This window comes from Echiichthys vipera, assembly GCF_963691815.1.
Source record: "Echiichthys vipera genome assembly, chromosome: 19".
Taxonomy (NCBI): domain Eukaryota; kingdom Metazoa; phylum Chordata; class Actinopteri; order Perciformes; family Trachinidae; genus Echiichthys; species Echiichthys vipera.
This window is the reverse complement of record NC_139844.1, coordinates 10171758-10184623: the sequence shown is the minus strand read 5'-3', so window position 1 is coordinate 10184623 and position 12866 is coordinate 10171758. Positions and strand designations below refer to the sequence as shown.

At 39.5% G+C, this 12866-nt stretch overlaps 1 protein-coding gene across 2 annotated transcripts in view; it reads right to left on the bottom strand.

Moving 5' to 3' along the window:
• The window catches only part of scara5 (scavenger receptor class A, member 5 (putative)), an 86884-nt gene that overhangs the window by 71009 nt on the left and 3009 nt on the right, over nt 1–12866 (bottom strand). The window contains exons 2-4 of one of the 2 annotated variants that reach the window (XM_083934267.1): nt 10902–10943; nt 9565–9686; nt 2288–2416 (exon numbers count right to left, since the gene is read on the bottom strand). In XM_083934267.1, the coding sequence (XP_083790393.1) occupies nt 2288–2416; nt 9565–9676 (241 nt within the window). In that variant the 5' untranslated portion in view covers nt 9677–9686; nt 10902–10943. The remainder of the gene's footprint in view (nt 1–2287; nt 2417–9564; nt 9687–10901; nt 10944–12866) is intronic. The other variant, XM_083934266.1, reaches the window with a different exon arrangement.

Sequence of the window (12866 nt, the reverse complement as noted above, 5' to 3'; positions counted from 1 at the left end):
TGAAATGAAACTACTCTCTCCTTTATTACATAAAGTACTAGTGATTTGTCCCTGAACGAGACACTAGTCCTCCAAAGATAAAAGATGCAACTTTTTGCCTTAAGTCCAACACAACTCTATAGTTTTTATTCTTCTTATCACCCTTTAAACAGCAGCTAGTTGAGAGAGAAGGTCAGAATCCAAAGCAAGAAGACAGAAGACAGACAGATAGTTTAATTCAATGAGGATGTTGTGATGTGGTCAAAAGCTCAAAAACAAGATTGTAAGAGAGATGATCATGGTCTAAAAAAAAAAAAAGCTAAAGAAAAGAAAATGTAAACGTGCAGATTTAGTCTCAGTTTAGACTAGTCACACTCATCAGCACCCATACATCAAGTCCTTTGATGCATGACTCCCCCCCTCTCTCTCACCCCATTTCCTGTCTGTCGTATATATTAAAAGGCTTGAAAAACTGCCCCAAAAAAAGAATCCATCAAATATCTAAGTTGCATGCTTTAAAATGCAAAATCCAGTGTACTAAACCCCACTTCTTCTACATTTCTGGCAGTCAGGTGGTTTTGACTTAACCTACAGTCAATAGATGCTGAACACTGAAAGCTGAACCCTCACACACTGCACAAACCTGTATGACTGAGCCAAATGGTTATGGTCTTGATCTTCTAGAAAATCAGTTGTGATGTCAAATCAGGAATCAGACTAAAGGTGATGCTCGCCCTGAGGATCCCTCATGTAAAACAGTTTGGACTCCTCTGCAGATTGAAACCTGGCACTCTGGCACAGCCATGCATTGGGGAAGTATGAGAACCACACAGCACAAAGGAACCAGCCACCGTCACGCTTGATCTCTCCTCTGTCTTTTATGTTCTCCATTTAAAAAACGTCAAGCTTGTCACGCTTCCAAAATTCTGTGACATACTTAACTCCACGTGTGGGAACCGGGTTTTAAACCTGTCACACATACACAGAGCTCTGCGTTAGTCCTGCACTGCGCTTGGAAAACCGATTTAGGTTTGCGAATAGAAAAATCTCCCAAGGACAGAGTGGAGCTTCATAAAACACAGATCTGTGCTACTTACTGACACTGAAACATCAAACCTTTCAACAGATATAGCAGTAAAATTGTGAATAAAGTAAATAAAGTCAACAAAATCACCAGAAGGACTTTTACATGACTGAAGTTAAGGTTATGCTTCAAATGATTGTTTACTCATTGTGTGTGTGTGTGTGTGTGTGTGTGTGTGTGTGTGTGTGTGTGTGTGTGTGTGTGTGTGTGTTTGTGTGTGTGTTCTCAAAGCTAAACTAGAACAGACAGTTTAAAAGGGGAGTAAGGTTTCAGACCACATCCCAGAGTGTTACCTTAGACTAAATAACTGGATTTGTGTGGGTCATGCATATATGTATATGCGCATGTGTGTCCTTTATTACAATTCAACCTAGATGTCATCTGCATGCCTGAGCTCTGAGAACAAGATGTGGACAATATGCTCTCTTTATTTCTTTATTCGTGCTATCTTTCTGAATGAGTACAGTAAACTACATCTCTCTTCTTTACTCTAACCTTTATTTATTTATTTATTTATTTAACTCTGGATGAACTGGTGATAAAGAAAAGACCTGAAAGATGATTTGAGTACAGCACCAGTAAATGACAGACTGTGTTCAGGCTGGATAAACTACTGTTTACTGTTTGTGACGTTAACACTGGTCTATTACTTTTTCCCCCCAAATTTTCTTAATGAATTTTGCAGGCATGCAAAAAAAGAAAAAGTACAACAGTTTTATAGTGCATCAGCCTTTTGCCTTTCACTTAGAGTGAAAAAGAAAAAGATAAAAACCCCCAACATAAATCCAACTATCCCTCCCAACAACCTGTGTCAGACTTAGTCACAATAACCAACCAAGTAATTCAATAACATTTAACATAAGTAGATAATTAAGGTACAGTGAAACAAAATAGCATAAAAACTATAGCTAATAGCAAAAATAATTAAAGTAATTCAAGAAAAAGAGAAAAAAAGAAAGGGGGGGGGGGTTCCTCTCATTCCAAGTATTATTAAGCATCCCCAGCATCATCAGGAAGAACAGTAAGACTGTTACTAATAAAAGCCAGCAGTGGGTCCCAAGTTTGGTGGAATGCTGTTAAATGATGTTGATATTGTTGTATTGGTGTGGGCTAACGTGTTAACAACTGACCATTATTAAAAATGTGTTGGGCCCCTTAAAGCATCCTAGTGATAAAATAATTAGTACAACAACTAACATAATTGAAGACCAAGTCACACCCTACCTGCCAGGCAGAGTCCGAAGATGGTGAGAAGAACCAGGATGTAGAGGGAGACGATGGCGTATTTGATGGCTGAGAGGGAGTTCAGGTGAGCACAGCACTGATCCTGCTTCCTGCGACGCTTAACAGAACCTGATCAAGATTTCAAAAAAAAAAAATTGTGTCAGAAACAATACAAAAGTTCATATCGAGGGGGAAATATTTTGCAGCCATAATAGCCCAGGTTGTCTAATCATGAGTAAAGCGAGAACACAAATTTGGCATTGGCCTGGAATAACCATGATGTTGGTACCTGTAGATTTGTTTGCCTTCTACAAAACAAAAGGAGGCTGTACAACAACAACATCAATAAAGCTCATGTTTTCCAGTTACTTGCTTTGTCTCAAGAAGCAACAACTGCATGTCGAAACTAAAACAAATGATTTCAAAGACTTCTACTCGAAAGCCCGACTGGTACAGTGTGTGAAGTAAGATCATACACTAAACGCGTTACACACAATCATGTTATTTAAGGCAAACATGACACACAGTAGATGCACAAATACATTCATAGAACAGAATTCACAAAACTACACAAACTCACTGCGGAGCTATTACAATAATTCATGTCTCCACTTCACACTCCTCTCAGGGTCAAACAGATGCTAGCGAATTTGTCTTGATAAAACTGACGCAGTACTGTGTACAGTATGATGGAGGAGTTTTTTCCGTGTGTGTGTGTGTGTGTGTGTGTGTGTGTGTGTGTGTGTGTGTGAGTGTGAGTGAGATAGTTTGTCAGGAGGCAGGGATTAGGCTGTTGATGTTGAGGGAACATTCCCTTCAGGTCAAAAGACTGAAGAGATTTTCGGAAATTGTTTCTTTAGTTACGTCCTTCATCAGTCATAGGAACAGGAATGCAGTTGTACTTTAAAATATTTTCAGACATATACGTTTGTGAGGAAATTAACCTAGACATTGTTAAAGAAATGATTGTGTGTTTTTCCCTAATCATTTCAGATATACTGTAAGTTGACAAAGTTTTTGAAGGCAAAGCAGAGTTTATCAGCGGTTGCCAGCAAGCTAATACATTTAATTAGCAATACATTTAATTTCAGGAATTGGAAAAAAAAGGAGCAGTGTTGTTATTGTAGAGCAGGTTATGTAAAGTATGCCTTGGATGCTTACTATGATATAGAAAAAAGTATTTTATTAAGTGAAAAAAAAGTGAGATTTTTGCTATAATCTTAGCATTTTCAAACAATAGGTTCTAGGCTTTATACAGGTTTGAGGAAGTAAGTAACTGATGAGTTTGGCAAATGTACAGTATGTAGGATAAATGTTGCCAATAAACAGAAGGACAAAGCTGTAGACGTGCTATCCGGCTGGTAAGTCATGACATAACGCGGGTTCAAGCTGGTCCAAACCTCGTATTTCTACAGGGAAAAAGGTGTCTAACTGACATTAGAGGTGATCGGAAAAGTTCGGCCATTGTTTCTGTTTTGTTTCAACTGAGCGTTTGGACCATGGACTGTATAAAAAATGGACGTAGCCTGTCTCCTCTTCATTTCCTCACACCAAAAAAGGGCATGTGACGGTGATGGGATGGAGATAAGTCTGTCTGGGTGAAGTTTACAGAATTGGCCACATTAGCTCTACCGCCCTGGAGCTAGGCTAACAGAACACATTTTTAGATAAATGGGAGTGGGAGTCCCATGTCTCTAGCGGAGACTACATTGGCTATGATTTGAAATAAAGTTTTGGGGAAAAACAAAACAAAACAAAACACTAGCTCGTCCAGTGCAGGAACTCCTGTGTCTCTAGCGGAGATTACCTGCCTCCGGGAGTAAAGTGCAGGCAGCTTTTATGATCTATGATTTAAACTGATATTCAACACAGTACCATGCTTAGCCTATATTCTGCTAGCATCTAGTGTATGTTTCATAGATAGCAGGCTGTACTGCAAGTCATGGTGCAAGTGCGGCTATTTAATTAGCATAACAGAGCCAACGTTAACACGGTGTGTTCCTAAACCATCTGCTTATACAGTTGATGGAAGAGCAAACCATCTTGTCACTCATGGAAACACCACCACAATGACCGCAGTTGAGATGATGGAGTTAGCATGCTAATCCTGACAACTAGCCTCCGAGGAGAAGTGACGGTCAGGGGCTAGCTGTCACTCAAGAGGCCACGCCCCTAATTATTCATAAACTTTAACCTCCAATAAAATAAAAACTAGCCTGTCACAAAAAAATTTTTCTCTCCTAAGTGTTGTCATGGAGATATGACTTTAACATACAGACTAAAATGTTTTTTGGAAACAGGCCTTAAATAACTTTTATTATGCTGTGAAAACGGCCTATTTAACATGGCGGTCAATGAGAAACTGCTCTATTGTGCAAACTACTCCTACTGGACACTCAAAGAACTGCAGTTTTCGGCACTTCCCTATTGGATCAACCAGGATGTCGCTGTGGTGGGGGGCTTAGTTTGGACCCGGAAATCGTATTTGAAAGGGTGTTACGTCAGATTTAACAGCTGCATATAGCCTTTGGAGTTAGTTGCAGTAACAGGCACTAGATGTTTCACTCCTAAGCTTTTGTAATGTTGTTAGCCATATTATGCTTACTCTTGGCCTAATGCTAGGTTCCTAACACAACTTAGCCAGTTGGCTTGCTTACAGAACAGAAAAACCTTTGGTCTTGTGTTTTGGGTTAAATTTGCAAAAAACAACAACTTCAAACCCCCTTTGGTTAGCGAATATTTGCTACTGCTCACCTCCTCAGACTGTTGAGAAGACTCCATCTTGACAGACATCCTGGCCTAGATATGGTTGCTAAGCTACAGTTTGACTGGATTGAAGTATGTGTTGAACATCAGTTGTCAAATGTTTGTTAAATCAGAAGTACATCAAATGTCATTTAAAAACGCCTTAATAATTTACCACTGGTGTCGCTCAAGCTACAAGCTACCAAATTCTAAATTAAGAAAACAAGCTCAGGAGAGGATTCTTAATATGAACAGACAGGTGTCTCTGGGAAATCACTGTGGCCATATGACAACCATCACGATACATATTAGAACACCCGCTGGGATATTATGAGGTTATAATGAGATTCTATCTTCCTGTGAACAGTCATGATGGTTGGCTTGAGTCTGACTTAAATATAAACACTCATTTGCAGTGTGGCCTCCCAACAGCATGGTTTCATTTGGACCATGACAATCTGTCAGTGGACACTGGTGGATTGTGGATTGTTGCTGACACACACGCACGCACGCACACACACACGCACACAGACAAACACACACACACACACAAACACACTTCCCCTCAATGATGAAGAACACATACACTCCTCTGGCGTAAGACAAACACAGCTGGCTCAGATGTGTCACGTGGCTGGAAGGTATAGGAGCAGGAATTTTTCTCGGAGCTAGACTGCCTCTTAAGTTAAACGCAGGCCAAATTGAGACAAAACAACTACACATCATGCAAACACCTTCATTAAAACGGCAAAATGCAAAACAGCAGTCTGCAGCTTAAGGGGGGAATTATCACATAGTTTTCTGTCTTCCTCAGCCTCAGTGTAAGACACACATTAAAATCTTTATGACAAATACGCTTGTTTGATGTCATTCCAAGAGTGAAATGAGGTGATTCATTTGACACCACTCTCATGTCTGTGCCTCAGAGCAGGGAGGTGATTAGCTGAGCATAAACACATATTGTGACTCGTAACTCCCCCTACAACCACAGTGGCCATGTTCTTGTACCCAGTAAACAAACACTTGTGCCGGTAGATGTATGTTTGAACTTTGGTCATGCTAGCAGCTTCTCCTGCTTCCAGTCTTTATGCTAAGCTAGGCTAATCATCTCCTGGCTCCAGTCGCACACTTAGGCCTAATGCACAGACATGTCTGTATGACAAATTTATAGTTGGAGCCAGCGCACCGTTATCTTAGCTTAGCATAAAGACTGGCAACAACTAGCCTGATTCTGTCCAAGGTAACAAAAACCACAGCTTAAAAATGACAGGTGGCTGTTTTATGGGGGTAGGGTGCTCTACTACACTTTATTTTTTTATATGAGTTAAACAAATAAGACATAATGTGCACATTAGTGAGCTTTAGAAGTAGTGCTAAGCGGATTTTGTTTCCAGTCGTTATGCTAAGCTAAGTGTTATCGGGGTCATCCCTAAGTTCCTTGGGTCCTATGTTCCCCTGGTCGCATAAACCTCTGCCTTTGCTGATTTGATTCAGCATTTTGTTAGGGGAAACGGTTAGGATCAGGGTTAGGAGGTTGTGTTAGTTTAGTTTATTTTGTTTATTTGTTTCAGGGATCATGTACAAAATCCATTGGTTACATAGTGTAAAAACATGATTTGTACCAGATTCTAGCTAGAAAGCTAATTTTTCATCTGCAGTGCCTGAGCAGGTAAAAACAAGATTAAGAACATATGAGATCATCAAGGCTAAGTATATAATACTTGCCCAGTATGGCACAATGTGTTATTGCATTGATCTTTTGTCTAAGACTTTATTAGCTTGTTTGTGAAGTGATCTAATGGATTTCAAGGCAGCCTGGGACCAGCTTGACATACAGAACTGCAGATGTTACATAATCATAGGATTTACATAAGTCATAGAAGCATCAACTGTTGGGAATTTCGAATGTGTCTAAAATTAGCTATGTTATATTTCAACGTACTACCCAGCTATATGTTTCTTAAAAGTGAGTGTGGAACCTAAGGTCACTCCCAGGTATTTAGGGTCTACATAGACCTATTTGCCGTGGAATCTGGCTCTGATTGTGGAAAAAATAACAGACCCGGGGAACATAGGCCCCTTGGAACACAGGTATGCTCCCGTGTTATCAATCTTCTTATCTAACTCTTGGAAAGAAAGTGAATAAGCATATTTGCCAAAATTGGAAATTCAAATCAAATTACTTAACAATTATTTTCTTCAGCATTATTATATTTATAGCACATTATATATCATTTATTAAAAATAACCCTGATAAAAGGTGTTTATCAAAAGTTTCCTAAAGTACAATGCGATGTCTTCATACTGCTTATTTTGACCGGTTAAATCGAAAGATATTCTGTTTTGTTCTGCAATTATGTAAAAACCAAAAAAGCTGCAAATTCTCACATTCGTAGTGCTGGAATTGAAGAAATAATTGGGATTTTTGCTTGATAAATAACAGTTATTCCACTTTCAATATTCTTTGTCATCTGTTTCCTCAGTGTTTCTTGAGTTGTTGAGTTATCGTTATACAGTCTTGTGTGTTATGCATTGTAGCTATTATAATTAACTAAAATAACACAGACAAAATGGACTGTTGGACAGATTTTCCAACTGACATTAGAGAGACACAAGACTCAATATTCATTCATCAAGTAATTGTAAGCAACTTCGGAAATGACTGTACTGCTGTATGTTCTGTCTAACTCATGTCTCTCTGGTGATGGTGTTGTAAACATTCTGTACTGTTTAGACAAAGAGACAGGGAATTTAATAAGAAGATTTCTTTAGGGATTAGCAAATTTGTAGGCTTATTTTAGAAGTAAACCCGGAGATGCAACAATACATTTTGATACATTTTGACACATATCTGTTTATACTGTTTATTTCCAAAGAGCCAGTTACTGGCATGAGCTGTGTATTTGACTGTTTGGGTGAAATTAGTGAAAGGACATGGTTTTGTTCCTTTTACTTTAAATTTCCAAATCAAATACTCATGGTGCTTGGAAAGTGCAGCAGATCCCCTTAAAGTCAGGCACCGTCTCTGTAATTGGCAGATGAGGGTGACAAAATGTTTCCCAAACAAAACGACAGAATGATTTAAATATGCTAATCCATGCGTAAACATTAACATAACATTGTTAAAATAATCTTAATGTGCTGTTATAATTATGTTACACAAGTGAGAACATGGTGGAGCGACTTGACACCTCATGCCAGATTTCACAACGTTTCACAACACAGGACCACATTTGCCCCATAAACTTTTCTTCGTGGATAAACCCTGTTTTTTTACCCACAATTCACAGTGTGTTTACCTCATAATACACGCTGGCTATGTGAATAAATGGTTGGATCAAACTCAGATAAAAACCTCCTAACAGCTTTGTTTTGCTCTTTTCTACTACAACCAACGAAAAACAAATTGCTCCATGGCCCGGGACTCGGGGATATCATCTCTAATTGAAGGAGGTGTGAAAATGATCTAGGAATAGAGAATTTGGACGAGGACAGTCTTTCTGATGTGTGCAGCCATTGTTCGCTTTCCATTCAAATGTCAACAAATTCTCCAGTTAATGTTCACTAAGACTTTCCCACCAAATTCGCAGATTACTGGGTCGAAACCTGAGAGCACCACAGGGTCAAGTGTGGATTTGTTGCAGCTGCACCTGCGCACACACACATACACATACACTCATACACACACATACAAAAACACACACTGATGCAGATGTTGCTTCTGGACATTCCTGACTTTCACAGATGACCATAGTGAGAGTGGAGCGGATGCCAAGCGGTGACAGCATTGTCTTGTGTGTCTGTTTGGTTTATTAGTCTGTGTGTGTGTGAGTGTGTGTGTGTGTGTGTACACTTCTGTGTAGAAAGTCCCTTTCTGAAAATCCATTATGGTGTGAAGGTCTGGATCAAATTCATGTCAGACTCATGTGCCATCACAAACACATATACTGCATAAATAAAAAGGTCACACTGGGAATTGGAGAGTATATGCATAATTTGCTAACAGCTAGCTATTTGGGACCAGGCTATTTCCTGGACAAAAGCGGTCATTCTGAAAGTTTTATTGCTGATGCTTTAAATGTTTGAGTTTGTTACAATGTTACATTTCCGATCTCTCTTTCTCCATCTGTTCTTGAATGTACTGTAGCGAGCGACAGACACCTGTACCCAGTATGCTGTTCAGAACTACACAGCGTGTACATAACACACCCCTAATAACTATGTCCCTTAGATCGTGACACTGCACTTTGTTGGGTTGTCAGTAAAACGCCCACCAAGTGTAAGTCGATTACATGAACGGTTGCCAAGAAAATCAAAGAACAGACGGACATAGACTCCTTGCATTTTAGTCGGATTGTTGAAGCTTATATAAAAACAAATCAATTGAAACAATACGATAAATTTAGTGTATTTTTATATTTTTGTTGGCAAGTCTGGTATTTCCTCTCTTGTCCAGATCCAGGGTAAAAATCAAATGTTGTCAGTTGTTTGTTTAAAAAGAAATCAGTATTTTGGGTGAAAATTGTCCTGACCTTCATCACACAGGTTGAGTTTGGACAAGTTGTGTCCATCGTAGGCCTCTTCATACATGGAGCCGCTTTCTCTCTCTTCATATGTGCTCAGATACATGGCCTTGTTCTCCATCTCCACCTGACTGAAGACAAAAGACACATCCATTATCATTTTACTGAAAGAGTAATACATTACAAGACCAACCCAAACCTTTTACAGCGTACTATCACAAAAGATACAGATGAGAATTAAAGAAAATGAAGTTGCTTTCACACAGGAAGACAATTTCCTTACATGCTTTGTATTCACTCAGTCATCACCTTTATCCTAAAATAAAACGCTTCAATCCTGACGAGAATATACTCTTCCAGGCCAACTCCTTATGGATCTGAGTAGGACATTTTATTGAGGGTTAAGGTTATGAAATCAATTTGATCAGCGAGGGTCCTTACAGGGACAGAGCTTCAAACGTGTGTGTCTGTTTTTACTTGGTGCCCTCTAGTGCTGCGAATCAAGTGAGCCAGTTGTCAGAGCTCTGACCATTTACGTTGCGTTTTTCAAGCTACAATACAGTCACACACATACACACACACACACACACACCTAACAAACAAGGGGAGAGCCATGTGGTGTGAGAATTGAAGACAGAAGTTGTGTTTTTGCCCCATATGTTTGTTTGCCTTTTAACAAGATATATGAAAAAAAAGAAAAGGTAGGAATAAATGTGCATAAAAATTGTGGAAAGGTCAGTCATGAGGAAAGGAAGAACTGATTCACCTTTCACACCAACTAGTGATGAGGAGTGTGTGTGAAAGCTGCTGCTTCTCATACTGAATCAGAACAGGTAAATGCGTCATTATTAATATTAGCCCAGTCAAACAAAATTAAAGTGACAATTTATGATTTAGACATTCTGTAACCGCTCTGCCAATTGTTTTTCCAAAACATGGAACAGTGTTTGAAAGTCAGCCCAAATGGAAATGGGTTACTCAGCAACTCTAGAGCTCATCCATTCACACATGCATTTTTCCACTGTTCATCCAGGTTGCAGCAGAGTAATAATGGGAGATCCTGAGGTGTGCCCAGGCCAGCCAACTGGGCCCTTTCAACACCAATGCACAGTCCAACTGGATGAATGTCAAAGCCCCACATCCTCTTAAAGTAAGAATGGACTTCCTGCACAGTAGGTGAAGATTATGCTGTGTTCACATCATATGATGGTAGAGTTGAGAAGAAATGTCATGTTTACGACTTACAATTGTTGAACGACTCTAGACAGGTGTGTGATTGAGTTGGATTAATAAGTACTGTGCATTAACAATATAATGCTATATCCATTGAATTCGGGTTAAATTACCTTAAATTCTGGACTTTTCTGGACACAAGGCATCCATGAAGGCTATAAACAAGATGAAAATTGGTGATTATACAGTAGTAGGTACTATATGACCTAGACATGCTGCTGATAAATATTCAACTTTAACTTACAAATCACCACGGACACAGCACAAATCCTCCAGTTGAGCTCCACCTCCATCATACCCTCACTTAGAAGATTTGGCAAGAATATCAACACAAATACCTCATGTCCCATTTCAGGTATAGCCACGGCATTGTGTCAGTTGCCTGGGGCTCTATTTATTGCAAGTGTAACCTTGGAATAATTCCCCAAAGTTTGCTTCCACCTGACTCATAAAAAAGTAGCAAAAAGTAAGCGCAGAATTGTGAGAAAAAATGAAGAGGGCTTTGACACATATGGTTGTGGCAGGATTCCAACACATCCTCCTTTCAAAACATAAAACATAAATCATAGAGGAAAATGTCCCAGAGGGCACTTATCAACCTGAGAAATCAGTCCATCTTAACAATGACACCCAGCAGGTGTGGATCTGGCACTAATCCATGATGGCATAACTCATTTTTTTTACTAAAAGCACACTGACTTTCACTGATAATGAATCTCACTCACTTGCAGCCTTACACCAGGCTGTTTACTCTGAGCTGAGCATATTTACTCTTTAAGTTTCCCACGCTACATATGATGTAAACTTAATATGGCTGACATATGAATAAAGTGAAAGGGAACAGAGAGCAAATAGATAAAAGGTTGTGTCAGACACAGACATCTCTGAGGAGTACAATTAAATCTTCTGCCATCAGGAATCGGTGGGTGTCAAACTCCCACAAGTCCCAGCGGCAGATCTGTGAGTGTTTGACAAAGTCGTTAAAAAGAGCTCAGTCTGGACTTTCTCATTACAGAGGGGGTGGAGGGGTCAGGTCGACATTTAGATTGAAGCTAGGCAGAAACCATTAGGGCTGCTAGGAGATCCCACTAAACTCTATGTACTCCTGCGTACATGTTTGTGTATGTGGGTGGATGGGTGAGTTATCTTCTCATTACACTTTGGTGGGATATAAAAGTTTATCACACACACAGTTGGTCAGTGCCAACGTAGAATGGTGGGAAAGCAAAGAGTCATCTCTATCTCTTAGAAAAAAGGAAATCTACATTAAAGTAAGAAATATGGATGGCAGTCGAGAACCAGTTCCAAAAGGTCTGATGCATTGGAATTGTTTGCCTCTGAACATGTATATTCCTTTTATAGATACTGGCATTACAAATGTCATGTGTCTACACTGTTGGAAACAGTTTTTCAGAGTTGTGGCGGAGAGGAAGAAACAGTCCAAAGTGGCTTCATTTCATGAAGAAGGATGACAACAGTGCTGCTTGTAATGATCTGCACAACATGGACTTAAATTCCAGGAATGCCATGTATTTGACATTTGTCTGTTAACCGAGGGCAAATATCCTGTTATAATAACATTAGCTCCACGCAGGCAGGCTTAACAGATATTTTCTTTTACTACGAAAACCTAAATGAAAACCAATACTGTAAGAATATTCTCCTATTTGTGTTTTTCCACACAGAACGGGAATCAATAAAGAATCGGGCAGATAAGCAGAATCAATAATGGCATTGGTGTCCATAAAAAAGGATCGATTCCCTCATCAAGACAGTTTGTTACACTGGTGGTGAATAGTTTGTGTCAGGTTTAAAGGGCTACCCAAGACTAGCAGACGAACCAAAACTATAAAAACAGGTGAACTCCACCTGTGCGTTTGCAGAGCATCCTCCAGGGGCAGAAACACTGACTATAACTAATAAAAAGGCCCTGAACACCAATGCGTACAGTATATCTACCCAAGCCCAAAACACTCACATGCACAACTTGGCATAAAGAGCACAAAGCTGGATGACTCTTTCAGTCTTTTTCTTCCATCCAGGTTAGAATCTGATAAATCACCAAAAGAAGCCTTTAA